Source organism: Jaculus jaculus, chromosome 11 (genome assembly GCF_020740685.1).
Source record: "Jaculus jaculus isolate mJacJac1 chromosome 11, mJacJac1.mat.Y.cur, whole genome shotgun sequence".
NCBI lineage: Eukaryota > Metazoa > Chordata > Mammalia > Rodentia > Dipodidae > Jaculus > Jaculus jaculus.
This window is the reverse complement of record NC_059112.1, coordinates 99,596,464-99,618,649: the sequence shown is the minus strand read 5'-3', so window position 1 is coordinate 99,618,649 and position 22,186 is coordinate 99,596,464. Positions and strand designations below refer to the sequence as shown.

At 44.8% G+C, this 22,186-nt stretch overlaps 1 protein-coding gene across 2 annotated transcripts in view; it reads left to right on the top strand.

Moving 5' to 3' along the window:
* Bfar (bifunctional apoptosis regulator) overlaps nucleotides 1-8,509 on the top strand; it is a 35,411-nt gene extending 26,902 nt beyond the window's left edge. For both annotated transcript variants that reach the window (XM_045161827.1, XM_004652278.2), the window contains exons 6-8: nucleotides 3,114-3,287; nucleotides 6,890-7,092; nucleotides 7,533-8,509. In XM_045161827.1, coding sequence (XP_045017762.1) covers nucleotides 3,114-3,287; nucleotides 6,890-7,092; nucleotides 7,533-7,725 — 570 coding nt within the window. In that variant the 3' untranslated portion in view covers nucleotides 7,726-8,509. The remainder of the gene's footprint in view (nucleotides 1-3,113; nucleotides 3,288-6,889; nucleotides 7,093-7,532) is intronic.
* Nucleotides 8,510-22,186: the final 13,677 nt, after the last annotated feature.

Below are 22,186 nucleotides of genomic sequence, written 5' to 3'. Positions count from 1 at the left end.
TTTTGAATTCTTTGTATATCATGGATATTAATCCTCTCAGATGTATAGCTGGCAAAGATTTTCTCCCATTCTGTAGAGCCTCTCTGCTGTATTCATAGTGTCCTTTGCTGTATAAGAACTTTACGGGTTTTTTTTTTTTTTTTCCTAAGTAGGTTCTCTAGCCCATGCTGGCCTCAAACTTACAGGGATCCTCCTACCTCTGCTTCTTGAGTGCTGAGATTAAAGGCATATGCCACCACACATGACTGTACAAAAGCTTTTATTTATTTATTTATTCATTCATTCATTTATTTTTCGAGGTAGGGTCTCACTCTAGCTCAGGGTGACCTAGAATTCACTATGTAGCTTCATGGTGGCCTCCACCTCATGCCAATTCACCTACCTCTGCCTCCCAAGTGCTGGGATTAAAGGTGTGTGCCACCAACGCACAGGTACAAAGCCTTTTAACTTCACAAGGTCCAGTGGTTGATTAGTGGTCTTACTTCCTGAGCAATTGGGGTTATGTTTAGAAAGTTGCGTAGGTCAATATGTTGAAGTTTTATTTTCTCGTACTTTTTCCTCTAGCAGTTTCAGAGTTTTAGGTATTTGATTCATTTGGACTTGATTCTTGTGCATGGAGAGAGAAAAGGATCTATTTTCATTCTTTTACATAGAGATACCCAGTTTTTCCAGCACCATTTGTTAAAGAAGCTGTCTTTTCTCCAATGAATATGAGCCACACACTTGCACAGCAAGCACTGTAAGACTCACTGAGCTATCTCCTCAGTTGCAGTTTTATGTTATATGAGATAGTCAGTCATTGTAGCCAATGCTGGCCTTGAACTCAAGGAAATTCTCCTACTGTAACCTCCCAAGCATTAGGATTACAGATGTATACCAAGTATTCAAGTTGAATCATTTCTAAGATTACTTTTTTTAAGCTGTTGTTTATTTACAAGCAGAGAGAGAGAGAAAGGAGAGAGGCAAGAAATAGAAATTGAGAATGGGCCGGGCCAGGTCCCACAACCACTGCAAACGAATTCCAGATGCGTGTGCCACTGTGCATATCTCACTTTCCATGAGTCTTGGGGAATCAAACTCAGGTTGTTAGGCTTTGCATGGAAGACCCTTAATCACTGTGTCATCTTTCCAGCTCCCTAAAATTACTTTTTTTGTTGTATTGTTGTTTTGTTTTTTTGAGGTAGAATCTCACTGTATTCGAGACTGACCTTGAATTTACTATATAGTCTCAGGGTGGCCTTGAACTCATAGCAATCCTCCTATCCTGCCTCCCAAGTGCTGGGATTTAAGGCCTGCTCTACCACGCCCGGCTCTAAAATTACTTTTAAAAAAATATTTTTTTATTTGTAAGCGGAGAGAAAGCGAGAAGAGAGACAGACAAAGAGAATGAATGCACTAGGGCCTCAGACACTGCAAACAAACTCTAGGTACATGTGCCACTTTGTGCATTTGGCTTTTACATGGTTACTGGGGAATCAAACTATGGTCATTAGGCTTTATATTTATAGGCAAGTGCCTTAACTGCTAAGCCATCTCTCCAGCCCTAAAATTACTCTTATGATCAACTAAAAACTAAACAGGAGCCAAGTATGGTAGGTCGTACCTGTAATGCCAACACTCAGGTAGCTGGAGCAGGAGGATTAATGAGTTTGAAGCCAGCTAAACCATAAAGATAGGAACTAGAGTGCTGGGTCAGTGGTTAAGATACTTGCCTGAAAACCCTAATGACCCAGGTTCAGTTCCCCAGTACCCACGTAAATCCAGATGCACAAAATGGGGCATGCATCTGGAGTTTGTTTACAACAGCTACAGGCCATGGCATACCCATTCTTTTCTCTGTCTGTCTCTGTCTTTCTCTGCTTGCAAATATTTAGATATAGATATATAGATATTTTTAGGAAAACATAAAGACAAAATAGAAATGGGCATTCATTGTAATCAAATGTGTAGTATTTACAAAAGTAAAAGTTAAGAGCCGGGCGTGGTGGCACACGCCTTTAATCCCAGCACTCGGGAGGCAGAGGTAGGAGGATCCCAGTGAGTTCCCCTGAGATTACATAGTAAATTCCAGGTCACCCTGGGCTAGAGAGAGACTCTACCTTGAAAAACAAAACAAACAACAACAACAACAAAAAAAAAAAACAGTAAAAGTTAAGGAATTTCCATAATCTCTCCTGAAATCAAACACAGATTAACCTTGGGTTTTGCTTCATTTCTTTCCTGAACTATTCTACGTGCCGCTTCAACACCCGTCACTTACCCTTTCAGCACATATCTGTTGATGGTTGAGAGCCAAGTGCTCTTAGGGAAGCAACCACAGGCCTGAGGGTCATGAGGCTGTTTTTACCTAGGTTATCTTGCTACACATCTGCGGATCTTTTTTCATGTAAAAGTAACATGTGATCTAAACTTTCTCATATTCCTTTTCCAATGACAATATGCATTCCATATTAAACACCTCATGGAATTTGCCTAGGCTGTGACTTTAGTGGTTTTACTACTGTCCCCATGCAAGCACTGGCCATCTCATTCAAGAAGCCTTTTCCACTTCTGATGATCTTTATAAAGTGGCCCTACCTTCAGATTGGTTATATTAAACTTGTGATGTAGTTTGTAAAGATGCTTACCCAAAATGTCATGTTCTTTGAACATGACGTAAGAGCAAGATTCTCAGCCTTCCCGCAATAGATAGAGGTTGGACCCCCATCCGTGTTAGATAGCAAGTCCAGGACTTGGGCATGCTAAGCACGCTACCTCTGAGCCACATCCCTACCTCTTGGTTTTTGAAACAGGGTCCTGCTGTGTAATGAGAACTGACCTTAAACATGCTATGTCACCCAGGCTACCTTTGGGTTTTTGATCCTCCTGCCTCAGCCTCCATAGTTCTGGGATTACAGGTATGTGCCACCATGCACAGAAAGGTTGGAATTTTTCACATCACAGCCAACAAGTGGATTACTTGGCCTTTTTTTTTTTTTTTGCCATTCATTTATTAAGTCCATACACCACAAGAAAGGCTAATGGCAAAAGGCATGGGGCCACCATCACAGCACAGAAGAGGAGACAGCCACCATGGCTGTAACGTATCTCTGTGTCTGCCTTGCCCTCTGCAGGCTGTGAACCCAGGCAGGTCCCTGTTCCTGCTGTATGCCCTCAAGAGCTCCCCAAGACTCGGTCTGCTCTATCTGTACCTGTTTGACTATACAGACACCTTCCTGCCCTTCATCCACACCATCTGCCCTCTGCACGAAGACAGCTCCGGGGAGGATATCCTTACCAAGATTCTGGTAGGTCTGCAGAGCTCCTGGAGCAGAGTGAGTCTGCTCCCCGTCAGCACAATACAGAATCAGAGAGCAAGCAGCAAGCAGCCTTCCTGCAAAAGAAAAGAAAGACGTTCCCATTCCTAGAAACCCATTTTGGGCTGACCCTCTAAGGCTTGAAAGTTTTTTAAATTATTTTTTATTTATTTGTAAGCAGAGAGGAAAGAGAGAGATAGAGAGGGGACACACCAGGGCTTCTAGCTCCCGCAAATGAATTCCAGATGCATACACCACTTTGCGCATCTGGCTTTTCATGGGTACTGAGGAATTGAACCTGGGGCCTTTGGCTTTGCAGGCAGTGCCTTAACTGCTGAGCCGTCTTTCCAGCTCACATATTTTTGTTGGTTTGTTTTTTCTAAGTAGGGTCTTATTGTAGCCCAGGCTGACCTGGAATTCACTATGTAGTCTCAAGGTAGCCTCAAACTCATGGAGATCCTCCAACCTCTGCCTACTGAGTGCTGGGATGAAAGGTGTGCACCACCATACTTGGCTCACCAACTTTTTTTTGTTTTTTTTTTTTTTTTTGAGGTAGAATTTCACTCTAGCCCAGGCTGCCCTGGAATTCACTATGTAGTCTCAGGGTGGCCTTAAACTCATGGAGATCCTCCAACCTCTGCCTACTGAGTGCTGGGATGAAAGGTGTGCACCACCATACTTGGCTCACCAACTTTTTTTTGTTTTTTTTTTTTTTTTGAGGTAGAATTTCACTCTAGCCCAGGCTGCCCTGGAATTCACTATGTAGTCTCAGGGTGGCCTTAAACTCATGGCGATCCTCCTACCTCTGCCACCCAAGTGCTGGGATTAAAGGAGTGTGCTACCACGCCTAGCCAATTTTTTTTTAATTGTAAGGTGTTGCCTTTGCCATGTTTGTTTGTTTGTTTGAAAGAGTGAGAGAGGCAGAGAGAGAGAGGGAGAGAATGCCCATCCCAAGGCCTCTAGCCACTACAAAGGAATTCCAGATGTATGAGTCACCCTGTGCATCTGACTTACATGGGTCCTGGGGAATCTAACCCGGGGCCTTAACTGGCTCCTTCAGCTTCACGGGCAAGCACCTTAACTGGTAAGCCATCTCCAGACCAGATAGTTCTTTTAAATATTCTTTTGTCCTTTTCATTTTTCTTATTTATGTATTTTTTTTTATTTGCAAGCAGAGAGAGAAGAGAGACAGAGAGAATGGTACACCAACTGCTGCAGACAAACTCCAGAGGCATGCACTTCTTTGTGCATCTGGCTTAACGTGGATACTGGGGAATTGAACCTGGGTTGTTAGGACTTGCAGGTGAACACCTTAATTATTAAGCCATTTCTCCATCCCGAAAATACTGTTTAACTTGTATGTGTGTGCACATGCACACACACATACCGAAGTCTTTTGCTGTTGTAAACAAATGCCTATTGGTTTTATGTGGGTGACTGGAGAATTGAACACAGGCCAACAGGCTTTGCAATAAACCACTTTAACCACTGATCCATCTTTCCAGCCCCATCAAGTTACCTTTAAAATATTTTTTTATATATGTATTTGAGAGACTGAAAGTGTGTCAGTCTGGGCATGGGCATGCCAAGGCTTCTTGCCATTGCAAACGAATACCAGACACATGTGCCACTTTGTGCGTCTGACTTTACATGGGTACTGGGGAATCAAATCTAGGCCATCAGGGCTTTGAAAACATCTTTAATTACTGAGCCATCTCTTCAGTCCAAGCTAACTTGTTCTTTTGAGGGGGCAGGTTTCAAGGTAGGGTCTCGAGATGATCTAACTTTTTTATATACTAGTACTTATTTAACTGTGTGTGTGTGTGTGTATACATACATACATACACACATACACACATACACACACACACACACATACACACACACACACACACACACACACACACACACACACACACACTAGTACTTATAATTAAAAATGTAGAAGCCAGATGTGGTGGCGCAGGCCTTTAATCCCAGCACTCGGGAGGTAGAGGTAGGAGGATCGTGGTGAGTTCAAGGCCACCCTGAGACTACATAGTGAATTTCAGGTCAGCCTAGACCACAGTGAGACCCTACCTTGGAGAAAAAAAAAAAAAACAACCCATGTGTGGTGGTGTGTGCCTATAATTTCAGCACTCAGAAGGCAGAGGCAGGAAAATCCAAAAGAAAACCAGGCATGGTGGCACACACCTTTAAATCCCAGCACTTGGGGGGCAGATGTAGGGGGATCGCTGTGAGTTCAAGGCCACCCTGAAACTACATAGTGAATTCCAGGTCAACCTGTACTAGAGCAAGACCCTACCTCAGAAAAAAAAAAAAAAAAAGAAGAAGAAAGAAAAGAAAAATCTAAAAGAAAAAAATTAAACATTCCCAAAAGATTGTAGTTCCAAAGTACTTATTTATTTATGTTTGTTCTTCAATTTCCCTACTATTATTCTCCCACAGCTGCGATGTTGCAATTTTGGATGTGGTTTGACTTACCTATGCAGGAACAGAGTACTGATTTTTTTAAAAAATGTTTTATTCATTGATTTATTTATTTGAGACAGAGAGGGGTAGATAGAGAATGGGCACACCAGGGCCTCTAGCCACTGCAAACAAACTCCAGATGCCTGTGCCACTTTGTGCAGCTGACTTTATGTGGGTGCTGGGGAATCAAACCTGGGTCCTTAGGCTTCAAAGGCAAGTACCTTGTAATAGTGATTTTATATTCATTTCAACTCAGTTATTCGTAATTCAGGTTTATTTCGATTCTTCTGCGCTTTCAAAATTCTATAACAAACATCTCAGCTCAGGCTTTTTGATAGTATTTATCTAATTTAAGATGAATTATTAGAAGGAAGGTTGATAAATTAAAGTTTTACTTTAAGGGCTGAGAATATCACTTATAGGCTAAAGGCACTTGTTTGCAAAGCCTGCCGGCCCCAGTTTAGTTCCCAGTCCCCATCCTTCAGTAAAGCCAGACGCACAAAGGGGCGCATGCATCTGGGGTTGGTTTGTGGCGGCAGATGCCCTCGACCTGCCCATATTCATTAATTCATTCTTGCTTCATAAATAAATAAAAATATTTTTTAAAATAAGGTTTTATTTTAATCCACACATGGTGACTTTTGCCTGTAATCCTAATACTTAGGGGGTTGAGACAGGAAGAGTAAGTGTTAAAGCTAGCCTGGGTTACATGCTGAGACCCTGTCTGAACAACAACAACAAAAAAAGCCAGGCAGGCATGGTGGCGCACACCTTTAATCCTAGCACTCGGGAGGCAGAGGTATGAGGATAGCCATGAGACTGTATAGTGAATTCCAGGTCAGCCTGGGCTAGAGTGAGACCCTGCCTCGAAAAATAAACAACAGCTGGCCATGGTGGCGCACACCTTTAATCCCAGCACTCAGGAGGCAGAGGTAGGGGGATCGCTGTGATTTTAAGGCCGTCCTAAGACTACAGAGTGAATTCCAGGTCAGCCTGGGCTACAGCATCTTAAGACCCTACCTCAAAAAAAACTGTATTTTCATGGTCAGAGTGTTTCCGCACACGTAAGCTTGTGTTGCAGTCACTTGTGTTGTTCTGAGGCCTGCATGTTTCTCTTCAAGGACCCGAGGGAGCCCACCTGGAGGCAGTGGAGAGAATTCCTTATCAAATATTCCTTTCTTCCATACCAACTGATTGCTGAATTTGCCTGGGACTGGCTGGAGGTCCACTACTGGACATCACGGTTCCTCATCGTCAATGCCATGCTGCTCTCAGTTCTGGAATTGTTCTCTTTTTGGAGGATCTGGTCAAGAAGTGAGCTGAAGTAAGTGTGCTTTTAAGTGTGGGCAATGGCTGGGGCAACAAGGACTGGGAAAGAAATACCAAATGGTGGAGAATGGAATTTCAAAGGGGAAAGTGTCGGGGGGTAGGGAGGGAATTACCATGGGATATTTTTTTTTTATAATCATGGAAAATGTTAATAAAAATTAAAAAATAAAAAAAAAGAAATGCCAAACAGGGAGAGAGCCCTGCTTTGAAGGATTTGTCAGACTTGGAAAAATATCCTTCTGTACCAAGACTCCTCAGACTTGGTGTGAGAAATACTATTTAAGCATCAAACCCAGACGGTAGATGGCCTGGTTGCAGAGGTGTGTCCCAGGCACCGGCAGCTGGGGTCCTGCAGCGTGGGGAGCAGGCCCCGTGAGGCCTGAGGGAAAGGCCCAGGTCATCCGACCCCTCCCTGAGCAACTCTTCTCTTTTCAGGACAGTGCCCCAGAGGATGTGGAGCCATTTTTGGAAAGTGTCAACGCAAGGGCTTTTTGTGGCCATGTTCTGGCCACTTATTCCTCAGTTTGTCTGCAACTGTTTGTTTTACTGGGCCCTATACTTCAACCCAATTATTAACATTGACCTCGTGGTCAAGGAAGTCCGGCGGCTGGAAACCCAAGTGTTATGACTGGCAGTACCACAGCTCTGAGAAACTGCAGGTCTCCCTGACGCCTGAGCCCGATGCTTCAAAAGGGCGAGGGAGGGACAGACTTCCTGTTTCTACCCCTGGCAGAGCAAGGTGCTGCTTTGTATGTCAGGGGTCCCACCAGGTCCTCTCTCTTCTGCCTGTGGTTCTGTGGCAGCCAGGCCTGACATCCAGCGCACGAGACGGCGTGGCCACCAGAGCAGCAGCGACCCTCCCACCCAGCCACCTGGACTTGGGAGGCTCAGTCCACTGTGGTCACCAGGACTCGGGTCTTCAGAGGACATAGTGTGGGTAACATCAGAAGGTTACCACGGCCGGCAGCCCTAACCTCAGTGACTGACGGAGGCTTGTTGGGGCCAAGCCTGTCATACGTCAAGCTTAGGAAAACAGGGATAAGATTTTGTCATAGGTAAAGTTACACGTAAGAAATACAGAGGAAAACCCAGAATTCACCCTTGCTGAATAGTTGGTACATTGCAGAGTAAACCTTAAAGGATTCAGCCTGCCGTTAGAGCGATAGTCAGCTGCCTTCACCGTCTCCTTTCATGTACTTGGAAGTTTGTGAGCAGGGAGGGCGGGCGGCGGTATGTCAGCCCGAGCTGCGTCAAGCTACATAAGCACATTGTTTGGGGTTTGTTTTGTCTTAAATTTAATCTGTAAAATAAATCCAGTAGTCTTTGTCCAAGGAAACATTTTATAAGTTGACCTCACTGTATGACATATGGTGTTTACTATCCTTTCTGAAGTATAAACAGCAGTGTCATTATGCCAAGTGCTGTCAGTGTGTATAGGGAGTGTGCTGAAGGGGGGCCTCGTCCTTCTTGCCAGTGTGAACACAGCAGGGTGAAGTGTGGGCTCAGCCACGTTGCGCGTGTGGAGATAAGCGTGTGTCGACGTGTGTGCCTCCACGAGCATTCAGTACCCCTTTGTGTCCGTGAGTGAAGATGTCTCTCAAACTTCACATCAGAAAGTGTGAAGGAATTACTTGAAATAAGAAATAAATAAAGATTTTTTTTTATACAAGTAAAAGCTCCATACAGTGAAATAGTGTTTAGGAAATGCCAACAAAAAATAACATTGTTTAATGTGATATAATCTAGTCATAATTAAGTGCCCAGCTCCATTGGGCATTGAGTCATGGTAAAGGAGAGTTTCTGCCTGGGTCTACTCAAGTCTCCAAGCCTGCCTAATTTTACCTGTTTTGCCTCCCCTGACCACAGGAGACACGACTCTGGTTCTTGGGACAATGCAGTATTTGTATATTCCTGGAATTACTAGTATTGCACATGACAAGATGGGGATGGCAGACCAGGACACTGAGCTGTCCCTGGCTAGCATGGGTACAACAGGGTCCAGGCCGGACCACAAGTTGCCAGACTCCCTCACCCATGACCTCACACACTGACCCCACCTGCTTCCACACCCTGCCCCAGACATGAGTAATACCCCGATCTGCTCTGAGCGGACAGATACGCTGGGTGCTTGCGCTTCACTACTGGGTGGGGTGGGCATGCCCCACTCAGGGCCACAGGCTGCTTCTCAAAGCATGCTTGGAGGCATCAAAAGGAGTATCCACACAACCATTCATCCTAAAAATGCCATTTCTTCACATCTGAGCCAACGGAAATTAACGGGCATTTCTTTCTTTTTTTTTTTTCTTTGGTGTGTGTGTGTGTTGTTGGTTTGTTTTCGGGGTAGGGTCTTGCTCTAGCCCTGGCTGACCTGGAATTCACTACATAGTGTCAGGGTGGACTTGAATTCAAGGGACTCCTACCTCTGCCTCCCGAGTGCTGGGATTAAAGGCATGCGCCACCACGCCTGGCAAGGGGATTTCTTTATAGGCATCCTAATTAGAACAATTGATTATGACCAAAGCACATACACATGTATGAAACTGTCAAACATACTTTACAAACAAACAGGAATTAACTTTTTTTTTTTTTTTTTGGTTTTACAAGGTAGAGTAGCTATAGCCCAGACTGACCTGGAAATTACTATGTAGTCTCAGGCTGGCCTTGAACTCATGGCAGTCCTCCTGAGTGTACGCTGCCATGCCCAGCTAGGAATTAACATTTTTTAAAATTTATTTGAATATTCTATCTATGTATTTTTGGTTTATTTTTATTTATTTATTTGAGAGCAACAGACAGAGAGAAAGAGGCAGAGAGAGAGAGAGAAAAAATGGACGTGCCAGGTCCTCCAGCCACTGTAAACGAACTCTAGACATGTGCGCCCCCTTATGCATCTTGCTAACGTGGGTCCTGGGGAATCGAGCCTTGAACCGGGGTCCTTAGGCTTCATAGGCAAGCGTTTAACCACTGACCCAACTCTCCAGCCCTTATGTATTTTTTTTTAACAACTTCCATGATTATAAACAATATCCCATGGTAATGCTCTCCCTCCCCTCCTTTTCCCTTTGAAACTCCATTCTCCATCATATCCCCTCCTCTTCTCAATCAGTCTCTCTTATTTTGATGTCTCATCTTCTCCTATTATGATGGTATCGTGTAGGTGGTGTCAGGCACTGAGGTCATGGATATCCAGACCATTTTGTGTCTGGAGGAGCACGTTGTAAGAAGTCCTACCCTTCTAGAATTAATTTTGATACCCAAAAATTGGTGATTTAAAATTGCATCTAATCCTTGTTTTGTTCTTTGTTTTGTATGAGCCTAGGGCCTCATACAAGGTAGGTAAGTGCTCTACTATGAAATATGAGCCTATCCTAATGCAGCTTTTCAATAGAAAGTTTTCAAAGGGTTTTTTTTTTCCCCTTCATGACAGAAGGGTTTGTGAAAACTAAAGAAAAGACCAAAGCTGCATAGTTCAAAACTATAAAAAAGACCAAAGCCGGGCATGGTGGCGCACACCTTTAATCCCAGCACTCGGGAGGCAGAGGTAGGAGGATCACCGTGAGTTCGAGGCCACCCCAAGACTCCATAGAGAATTCTAGGTCAGCCTGGGTTACAGTGAGACCCTACCTCAGAAAACCAAAAAAAAAAAGACAAGACAAGACCAGTGCTTGGCACCCTCAAGACACTAACTGATTATTCTGTATTGTTGGAGTTGCACTGTGTGGTGGCACTTGCCTTTAGTCCCAGCACTTGGGAAGCAGAGTAGGAGGATCACCATGAGTTTGAAGCCACTCTGAGACTGTGAATTCCAGGTCCTACTTCTGTCTCCTGAGTGCTGGGATTAAAGACTTGTACCACCACACCCAGCTAAAAATATTTTTTTATTTATTTGAGACAGAAAAAGGCAGACAGAGAATGGGTGTGCCAGGGCCTCTAGCCACTGCAAATGAACTCCAGACACATGTGCCACCTTGTACTTCTGGCTTACATGATACTGGGGAATCAAACCTGGGTCCTTAGGCTTCTCAGGCAAGCACCTTAACTGCTCAGCCATCTCCCTCTAACCCGCCCCCCCTCGAGGTAGAGTCTCACTCTAGCCCAGGCTGACATGGAATTCACTATGTAGTCTCAGGTGGCCTTGAACTCATGGCAATCCTACCTCTACCTCCCAAATGCTGGGATTAAAAGTGTTCACCACCATGCCCAGTTTTTTTTTTGTTTATTTGGTTGGTTGGTTGGTTTTTTCAGGTAGGATATCACTCTAGCCCAGGCTGACCTGGAATTAATAACTTCATTTAAATTTTTTTTTTTTATTTGACAGAGAATGGGCGTGCCAGGGCCTCCAGCTGCTGCAAACGAACTCCAGATTCATGTGCCACCTTGACTCACTTATATGAATCCTGGAGAATTGAACCTGGGCCCTTTGGCTTTGCAGGCAAGCACCTTAACCACTAAGCTATCCCTCCAGCCCTAATAATTTCATTTTTAATGTTTTTTTATATTATGTATTTTCCTTTTATTACTAATTTTTTTATTGACAGCTTAAATAATTATAGACAATAAACCATGATAATTCCCTCCCTACCTCGACTTTAACCCTCACAAGTCTTCATCATATCCTCTCCCCCTCAGCCTTTTATTTTGATATCATTTTTCCTCCTATTATGAAGATCTTGTGCAGGTAATGCCAGGCACTGGGAGATCATGGGTATCCAGGCCATTTTCTATCTGGAAGATTGCATTGTAAGCAGTCCTGCCATTCTTTGTCTCTTACATTCTTTTTGCCGCTTCTTCCTCAATGGACCCTGAGCCTTGGATTTTTGGTTTTGGAGGTGTGTGTTTTTGTTTGCTTGCTTGCTTGCTTGCAGTGCTGGAGATCAAACCTAGGGCCTCAAGCATGCTAGGTAAGTGCTCTCATCACAGCTGTACATCCAGCCCAGGAAACAATTCTGGTTTTTTCCTTTTAACAACAGTATCTTGGGCTGGGGAGTAGCTCACTGGAAAAAGCACTTGCCACTCAAACCTGAGTGCCTGAGTCTGGGTCTTCAGGCCTCATGTAAAAAAAAAAAAAAGAAAGAAAAGAAAGCCAGGGACTATGGCCCCAGCATACTAACAACAAGAAGGAAAGCAGAGACAGGTGAATTTCCCAGAAACTTGCTGGCAAACAAGTAGTGTACAACAAGCACAAGAAGCCTGCCTCAGGTGAGGTGGAAGGAGAGGACCCATACCTGAAAGCTGTGCACAGACCACACAGGATGTTGCAGTCACAGCAGCTCACAAACCTGAAAACTTGGTCCTGGAGAGATAGCTTAGCGGGAAAGGTATTTGCCTGCAAAGCCAAAGGATCCTGGTTCGATTCTCCAGGACCCTCGTAAGCCAGATGCACAAGGGCACGCATGGGTCTGGAGTTTGTTTGCAGTGGCTGGAGGCCCTGGCATGCATATTCTCTCTCTTCCTCTCTCTCTCAGATAAATAAAATATATTTAAAAAAAAAACACGTAAAGTCAACTATTGAGACTGATATTTAGAAAGCAGATCCATTGTGAGATGGTCTCTAAGGCATCTTGGGACCCCGAGGCTCCCAGTCGTGGGCAGCATGAGCAGCTCCTACGCCACCTCAGGGCTAAGGGCCACAAGCTTCAGCGAGTCTTCCACCCAGCACACCTGACAGCAAGAAAAAGGGAAGAAAGAAAGTAGAACCAGTGTCTTGCTATGTTGCCCAAGTTTTTTGTTTTAAATTATTTTTATTTTTCAAGGTAAGGTCTCACTCTAGCCCAGGCTGACCTGGAATTCCCTATGTAGTCTCAGGCTGGCCTCAAACTCACAGCAATCCTCCTCCCTCTGCCTCCCAAGTGTGGGATTAAAGGATGCAGCACCATGCCTGGCTTTCTATTTATTTATTTATTCATTCACTCATTCATTTATTGGGAGAGAGAAAAAAAAAGATATATATAGAGAGAATGGACGCACCAGAGCCTCTAGTCAATGCAAATAAACTCCAGACCCATGCACCACCATGTGCATCTGGCTTACATGAGTTCTGGGGAATTGAACCTGGGTCCTTAGGCTTTGCAGGCAAGCACCTTAACTGCTAACCCATCTCTCCATCCGTGGAGTATGTTCTTTATGATGGTAACAACTCATATACTCGAAATTACAAAGATGGTGTATCACATGGCCCTCTCAATTCATCGCCATGGGCCAGAGCTTCCAGCGTGGCCAAGTCGCAGAGCACGCGTTCACTCACGTTGCACCACCGGCCATCAGCTGCAGATTAGAAGACAAAGCACACCTTTGCAGAAATGTGGAGCCTCAGAAACGATACAGGGCCCAACACTGTCATGGGATAAATTGGTCAAGGGCTTCTGACGGACTTGATGTCAGCAACTAAAACAGCCTCAGTCCTGGGCTCCCGGATGGAGAGCGAGCGAGCGAGCAAACACGAGGCCTGCAGCTTTCTCTCTCGGCCTCAGTCGCCTCCGCAGAAAACTGAATGCCATTGTTCGGTGGTGAGAACTGGAGTTTGATTTCCTCTGTGCAAAAGAACATTTCCATCCTAGCCGGTCAGTCACAACTGGGTGAGTCCTTCTCGCATAAAAACGCAGGGTACAAGAGGTACCTTAGGTGGTACTCAGTCTCAGCTAGGCAATGAGCAATCTCCTTGTCGCACTTGCACAGGAGTTCTTGGCATGGGTTCTCTGCTGGCCCTGGAAGAAGTGGGGAAGCTGGGGTTAGAGCTGGAGCCAGTAGAGGCTTGAGAAGAAACACCGGGGAAGCAGTAGCACTGGAGGCAAGATGGCTTGCACCTGTGTGACACCCGACAGTCCCCCCGGAGCTCTGTGCGGGCAGGCAGGTGACAGCCCCCTTACAGTACAGGAGCCTGACATTTCAAATGGAAGTCCACGCAAGCTTTGGGCTTCTGCGTGGACATGACACTGTTTCATTTGGGAATCCGGGTAAGACAGTGGGGTCCTAGCAACTGTCAGGCCTGGGAAGGTAATGCCTGCTCTGCTGCCCGGACTTCTGGGACCATGCCCAGCCTGTCTGAGCCCGTCTTCATTTCAGACAGGAGCACTGTCAGAGTGAGGCTCAGTTGGTAGAGCATTTGCCTGGCATTTATGAAGTCCTAGTTCCATCCCCAGCACCACAGCATGGACGTACGTACATACACATGTACATACATACATACATACATACATACATACATACATACATACATACTTACATACATACATACATGTGTTGAAGGCTTGGTCTCCAACTGGTGGATCTAATCATTGAGAAGGGATTGGGTCATGAGGGCTCTGCATTCAACTATCACTTCACGAAGGGACTCATACTTGGGTGCATTATTGACACATGGTAGCAACTTTTGGAGGAAGTAGGTTATTGGAAGATGTTGCAGTTACCTTCTTTTTTTCTCTCTCTCTTTTATACTTTATTTAAAAAAAATAAAACTAATTCTTTACATTAGGCAGCATACATTTACAACCAATTCAATTTGACTTTTAAAGTAGGTGGACAGTTACCTTCTTGTTGCTGGGATAAAAGCAGCTGATGTGGGCTGGAGAGATGGCTTAGCAGATAGGGTGCTTGCCTGCAACCCTAGGGACCCAGGTTCAATTCCCCACATAACCCACATATACAAAGTGGTGTATGTATCTGGAGTTCATTTGCAGTGGCTAGAAGCTCTGTGCACCCATTCTCTCTCTCTCTCTCTCTCTCTCTCTCTCTCTCTCTCTCTCTCTCTCTCTCTCTCCATCTCTCTCAAATAAGTAAATAAAATAAAATTAAAAAGATATGTTAAAAAGCAGCTGATGGGAGAGAATTTTTTTTTTTTAATTTTGCCTTGCAGTCTTGAGGGGAAGTTTCATAATGGCAAAGGAAAGCATGGTATGAGTAGAGGCTGGATATCACCTCCTTGCCACCTTCAGATGGGCAACAGCAATAGGACACTGAGGCAAGTTCTGGCAAAGACGAGCTGGCTATAACACCCCAAGCCTACTTCTAACCACAACGTCCTCCAGCAAAGTTCCACCTCCAAAATTGCTGTCAGCTGGAGACCAAGCATTCAAATTACACAATTTGGGCTGGAGAGATGGGTTAGCAGTTCAGGCTCATGCCTGCAAAACCTAAGGACCCAGGTTCGATTCCCCACTTTCCATGTAAAGTCAGATTCACAAGGTGGCTTATGCAGTCTGGAGTTTTTTTGCAGGGGCTAGAGGCCCTAGTGAGCCCATTATTTCCCTCTCTCTCTCTCTCTCTTTCTCATAAATAAATAAAATTTTAAATATTTTAATTTATTTGCAAGCAGAGAGAAAGACAGACAGACAGACACAGAGAGGATGTGAACATCAGGGCTTCTAGTCACTTCAAATGAAATCCAGATGCATGCATCCCTTAGTGCATCTAGCTTTACATGGGTACTGGGGGATTGAACTCCATTCATTAGGTTTTTTTTTTTTTTTTTTTTTTTTTTTTTTTGGCTTTTCTAGGTAGGGTCTCAATCTAGTCCAGACTGACCTGGAATTCACTCTGTATTCTCAGGCTGGCCTTGCCTTGAACTCACAGCGATCCTCCTATCTCTGCCTCCTGAGTGCTGGAATAAAGAGTGTGCCACCACACCCAGCCGGTCATTATGTTTTGCAGGCAAATGCCTTAACCTCTAAGCTATCTCTCTAGCCCGATAAATAAAATATTTTTATTTTTATTTATTTGAAAGTCAGATGGAGAGAATGGGCACGACAAGGCTTCCAGCTACTTCAAACTAACTCCAGACACATGTGCCACCTTGTGCACCTGGCTTACATGGGTCCTGGGAAATCAAACATGGGTCCTCTGGCTTTGTAGGCAAGAGCCTTAATCACGAAGCCAGCCCTCCTGCCCAAATAAAATCTTAAAAATAAAAAAGGGGACTGAAGAGATGGCTTAGTGGTTAAGGCGTTTGCCTATGAAGCCTAAGGACCCTGATTTAATTATTCAGGACCCATGTAATAGGATGCACAAGGAGGCACATGCATCTGGAGTTCATTTGCAGTGGCTGGAGGCCCTGGCACACCCATTCTCTCTCTACCTCGTTGTCTTTCAAATAAATAAAATATATTAATAAATAAATAAAACATGCCAGGCATGATGATATATGCCTTTAATCCAAACACTCGGGAGGCAGAGGTAGGAGGATCACCCTGAGTTTGAGTCCACCCTGAGACTACATAGTGAATTCCAGGTCAGCCTGGGCTAGAGTGAAACCCTACCTCAAAAAAAAAAAAAAAAAAAAAAAAAAAAACCATGAGTTTATGGTGAACATCTGATTTAAACCACAGAATGGATATGAGGGTGATCTGACTATGACATCTGTCACCCCATTATTGCCAGGGTTGATTGGGCCGATCTGCCAGGCCAGGGGGTGTCTCCTTCCTCCCTCTCCTCTCCATGTGCGTCCCTCCTGAAGCTGCACACTAGGTTGAAAAGGAAGATGTGCTCTGAATAGAAGAGGACTGGTCTTCAGTCAAGGGTAGGTAAGTAGGTGCACTCCCCTGCTAGAACCTCCAAACGAGCTCTCAAACCAGCACAGAAGGCAGTCCTTCGGGGCTATACCTTGTTCAGGGACCCTTCATGACTGGCTCTACCGTCCTTCCATGATGACGCTCTGCCTCATTGCAAGCAGAAGACCATGGACTGGAACCTCTGGGATTATGAGCCAGTAAGTCCTTCTTCCTGCCCTTACTCCCTTTTATTGAGACAGGGTCTCATGTAGCCCAGGCTGGCCTCAAACCTTGAACTTACCTTCCTCCTGCCTTTAACTCCTGAGTGCTGGGATTACAAACATCTACCACCACGTCCAGTTTGTGTGGTGCTGGGGATCAAAGCCAGGGTGGTATATGCTAAGCAAACATTGTACCAACTGAGCTAGATCCCCAGCTGTATACCTTGTACTTCTTTTTTTTCCCCCTTTGTTTCTGGTTCTTTTGAGGTAGGGTCTCATCTAGCCTAGGCTGACCTGGAACTCACTCTGTAGCCCAGGCTGGCCTTGAACTCATGGCAATCCTCCTACCTCAGACTCCCAAGTGCTGGGGTTATAGGTGTGAGCAGCAGCGCCCAGCAGAAAACTTGTACATCTTGGGCTGGAGAGATAACTCGGCGGTTAAGCACTTGCCTGTGAAACCTAAGGACCCCCGTTCAAGGCTCAATTCCCCAAGACCCACGTAAGCCAGATGCACAAGGGGGCGCATGCATCTGGAGTTCATTTGCAGGGACTGCAGGCCCTGGCACACCCATTTTCTATCTATCTGACTCTGTGTCTGTCTGTTGCTCTCAAATGAGTAAATAAAAAAAGAAAAAGAAAAAGAAAAAAAGAAGACTTGTATATCTGAAGCAGTCACTCCTCATGGTTCCTCTCAGTCCCTGGCAACCATTGATCTTCTCATGCTGTATGGATTTACATAGTCTATGCATTTTGTACAAATGGAGTTACGTGGCCTTTCATAGCTACCTTCCTTCACACAGCATCATGTTCTTAAAGTTTGTCCATGTTATAGCAAACTGTGTTCTGACTCAGGACTTTAATAGGCACTTGGGAGCTGGAGAGATGGATTAACCGTTAAGGTGCTTACCTGCAAAACCAAAGGTTTGCTTCCCCAGGATCCACGTTAGCCAGATGCACAAGGTGGCACATGTGTCTGGAGTTCGTTTGCAGCAGCTGAAGGCCCTGGTGTGCCTATTCTCTATCTGCCCCCCGCCCCAGACAAATAAAATAAAAAACGTAGAATGCTTTTCTTTCAGCTGCTGCTGCTGCCATGGTGTCTGGGAAAAGCTTGTGGTAAAGAGGGGCAAAAAGAGAGAGAGAGGGCTGGAGAGATGGCTTAACAGTTAAGGCACTTGCCTGCAAAGCCAAAGGACCCAGGTTTGATTCTCCAGGACCCACATTAGCCAGATGCACAATGTGGCACATGCATCTGGAGTTTATTTGCAGTGGCTGGAGTCCCTAGTGCACCCCTTCTCTCTGTTTTTCTTCCCCTCTCCTTCTCTCTCAAATAAGTAAAAACATTGGTCTGAGCCAGGCATAGTGGCACAAGCCTTTAATCCCAGCACCTGAGAGGCAGAGGTAGGAGGATCACTGTGAGTTTGAGGCTAGCCTGAGGCTACAGAGTGAGTTCCAGGTCAGCCCAAAAAGTGAAATGACGAGTTGGGGAGACGGTTTAGCAGTTAAAGGCACTTGCTTGCAAAGCCTGCCAGCCTAGGTTCAATTCCCCAGCCATCCATATAAATTTGGACAGGTATCTTTGCAGTGGTGGTAAAAGACCCTGGCATGTTCCCAATACATACACACACACAAAATGTAGGAGTTAGGCACAGTGCTATTCACCTATAATCCCAGCAATCAAGAGACTGAGACAGGAAGATCACGAGCTCAAAGCCACACATAGTGAATTCCAGGCCAGCCTGGGCTATAGTGTGAGACCCTGTCTCAATAAATAAATAAATAAATATAAACAGATAAAGAACAAACAGCTGTTATGGGTTCTACTTAAAGCCTACTAGTAAATATTATGGTAGTCTTGAAAATTTTAATATATTTGTCAGGCCCATAAATGGAAAATGGGCCAAACCTATAATTAAATAAACAACTATGTTCAGAATATCTCCAAACAGAATAAGAGAATATTTTTAGTTGAAATGCATAATAGATACTTTGGTTCTTTTCGTGTGGTTTGGGGAGGACAGCTCTGAACACACGCACAGACTCCGCCAGCACACATGCCAGTAAACATTTCACGGGCATCATTTCCCCCTGGGTGGGAGCCAGGAGGCATGCAAACTGAAGGGAGCCGTGGAAGAGCTTTCATGGTCTTCCCCACAAAGCCTCATTTCACCTCCTGGGAAGGGGCAAGTCACTCCCCCCCAACTCCAAATGAGGGGGTTGGAGTCTGGAGCACAGGTCAGCTGGTAAAATGCTTGCCTAGCCTGCACGTAGCCCTGGGTTCAATGCCCAGCACCACGTAACCCAGGCACGGTAGAAAACATCTGCAATCCAAGTACTGTGGAGACAGAAGGATCAGGTAAGTGCCTCCTCAACTACAAGGTGAGTTTGAGGTCAGCCTGGGCTACATGAGACCCTGTCTCAAAAAAAAAAAAAAAATTATAAAGCTAGGTGTGGTACACGCCTTTAATCCCAGCACTCGGGAGGCAGAGGTAGGAGGATCGCTGTGAGTTTGAGTTTGAGGCCACCCTGAAACCTGTAGTGAATTCCAGGTCAGCCTGGCCTAGACTGAAACCCTACCTTGAAAACACAAATGCCGGCCGTGGTGGCGCACGCCTTTAAGCCCAGCACTCCAGGAGGCAGAGGTAGGGAGATCACCGGGAGTTCGAGGCCACCCTGAGACTGTGGAGTGAATTCCAGGTCAGCCTGAGAGCCTGAGCTAGAGTGAGACCCTATCTCGAGAAACCAAAAGAAAAAAAAAAGTGAACAAACAAACAAAAACTATAAAGCTGGGGTGGGCGAAGGGTTGTGGGAAAGATGGCTCAGTGGTTAAGTGCTTGCTTGTAAAGTCATATAATTTGGGTTTGATTCCCCAGTAAGTGCTGCATGTCTCCAGAGTCTATTTGCAGTGGCAGGAGGAGCCTTGGTATATCCATGCTTTCTCTGGGCTACATGAGACCTTACCTCAAAATTAAAAAATAAAAATCCTAGACAGGCATGGTGGTGCACGCCTTTGATCCCAGCATTCAGGAGGCAGAGGTAGGAGGATTGCCATGAGTTTGAGGCCACCCTGAGACTACATAAGTGAATTCCAGGTCAGCCTTGGCTAGAGTGAAGCCCTACGTTGAACAAACAAAACAAAACAAAATCCTATAAAACTATTAAGAGAGAGCTGGAGAGATGGCTGAGCACTTAAGGTGTTTGCCTGCAAAGCCTAAGGTCCCAGGTTTGATTCCCCAGAACCCATATAAACCAAAGGCACATGGTGGCATATGCATCTAGAGTTTGTTTGCAGTGGCTAGAGGCCCTTGCATGCCCATTCTCTCTCTCTCTTTCTAATAAATAACTAAATAAATAAAAATATGGCTTAGTGGTTAAGGCACTTGCTTATGAAGCCTAAGGACCCATGTTCAACTCTCCAGATCCATGTAAGCCAGACACACAAAGGTGAGGCAAGTGCAAGGTCACACATGCCCACTAGGTGGCCAAAGCATCTGGAGTTTGATTTCAGTGGCCGAGGCCCTGGTGCACCAATTCTCTCTCTCCCTTTGTGTATGTCTCTCTCTCTAAATTAAAAAATAAAATTTAAAAAGCAGAGCATGGTGGTTTTTAAAAGTTATTATTAAAAAATCTATTAGATAAAATATGGATGTAAACCTTTGTGACCTTAATTTTCAATGGAATCTTTTTTTTTTCAAGGTAGTTCTCACTAGCTCAGGCTGACCTAGAATTCACTATGTAGTCTCAGGGTGGCCTCTAACTCATGGAGATCTTCCTACCTCTGCTTCCTGAGTACTGAGATTAAAGGCGTATGCCACTATGCCTTTAATCCACAATATCAGACAAAATATATAGACAAAAGAGATAAATTGGATGCCATCAAAATTAAAATTTTTTCCATGAGAAAGAGAAGCCTTAGCAGTAAAGGAGTTTGCCTGTGAAGCCTAAGGACTCATGTTCAACTCTCTGGGTCCCATGTAACCCAGACGCACAAAGTGACGCAAGCATGCAAGGTCACATGCACATAAGGGAGCACACATGTTTGGAGTTCCATTGCAGTGGCCGGAGGTTCTGGCATGCTAATTCTCTCTCTATCTCATTTAAAAAAAAAAAAAAGCCAGTCTGTTGGGTTTGCCTCAAAAAAAAAAAAAAAAAAAACCTTCCAGCCAGGAATGCAGGTGTGGGGGCCTATATACCTTTAGTCCTAGCACTCAGGAGGCAGAGGTTTCCAGCCTGAGACTACATAGTAAACTCCAGGTCAGCCTGACCTAGAGAGAATAAAACAAAGAAACAAAATACAGGGCAATGGAGATGGCATAGCAGTTAAGGCATTTGCCTTCAAAGCCAAACTACCAGGTTTGAATCTCTAGGACCCAAGTAAGCCAGATGCATAAGGGGGCACATGCATCTAAAGTTTGTTTGCAGTGGCTGGAGGCCCTGGTATGCCCATTCTCTCTCTGTCTGCCTCTCTTCTATCTCTCTCGCTCTGCTTACAAATAAATAAACAAAAATTTAAAAAAAAAATACAGATCTGGAGAGATAGATGCCTTAGCGGTCAAGGCACTTGCCTCAAAGCCTAAAGACCCAGGTTTGATTCCCCACTACCTACGTAAACCAGATGCACATGGTGGCGCATGCATTTGGAGTTTGTTTGCAGTGCTAAAGGCCCTGGTGCGCCCATTCTCTCTCATTCCCTTTCACTCTGTAAAACCAAAAGTAAACGGGGCATAGTGGCTTATGCCTTTAATCCCAGCACTTGGGAGGCAGAGGAAGGAGCATCACCATGGATTCAAAGCCACCCTGAGACTACATAGTGAATTGCAGGTCAGCCTCAGCTCAAACAAACAAACAAACAACAACAAAAACATGCTGGGCATGGTGGTGCTCGCCTTAAATCACAACACGACAAACAGCCCAAATTAAAAGTGGACAAAGTACTTGACTATTTTGCCAAAGAAGGCGCAAAAATAACCAAGAAATGCACAAAAGCACAATATCATCAATCCTCAGAGAAAATGGTGATGTAAGTTAACACATTAATAAAAAAGAGCTAGTTAGACTGGCATTCATTTGCAGTAGCAAGCAACTATTTCAAAGAAGATGGAAGGAAAGTGATACCTCGGGGTTGTCACCTGACAGCCACACACACATCATGGTATATACTTGCCCATACACACCACAGAAAGAGAGAAACATTTAAAAATAGAACCTGAAAATCACAAATATTAGCCAGGCGTGGTGGTGCATGCCTTTAACTCCAGCACTTGGGAGACAAAGGTAAGAAGACCGTCATGAGTTCAAGGCCACCTTGAGACTACAGAGTCAAGCTTCAGGTCAGTCTGAACTAAAGCAAGACTCTACCTAAAAATATAAAAATAAAAAATTAAAAAAA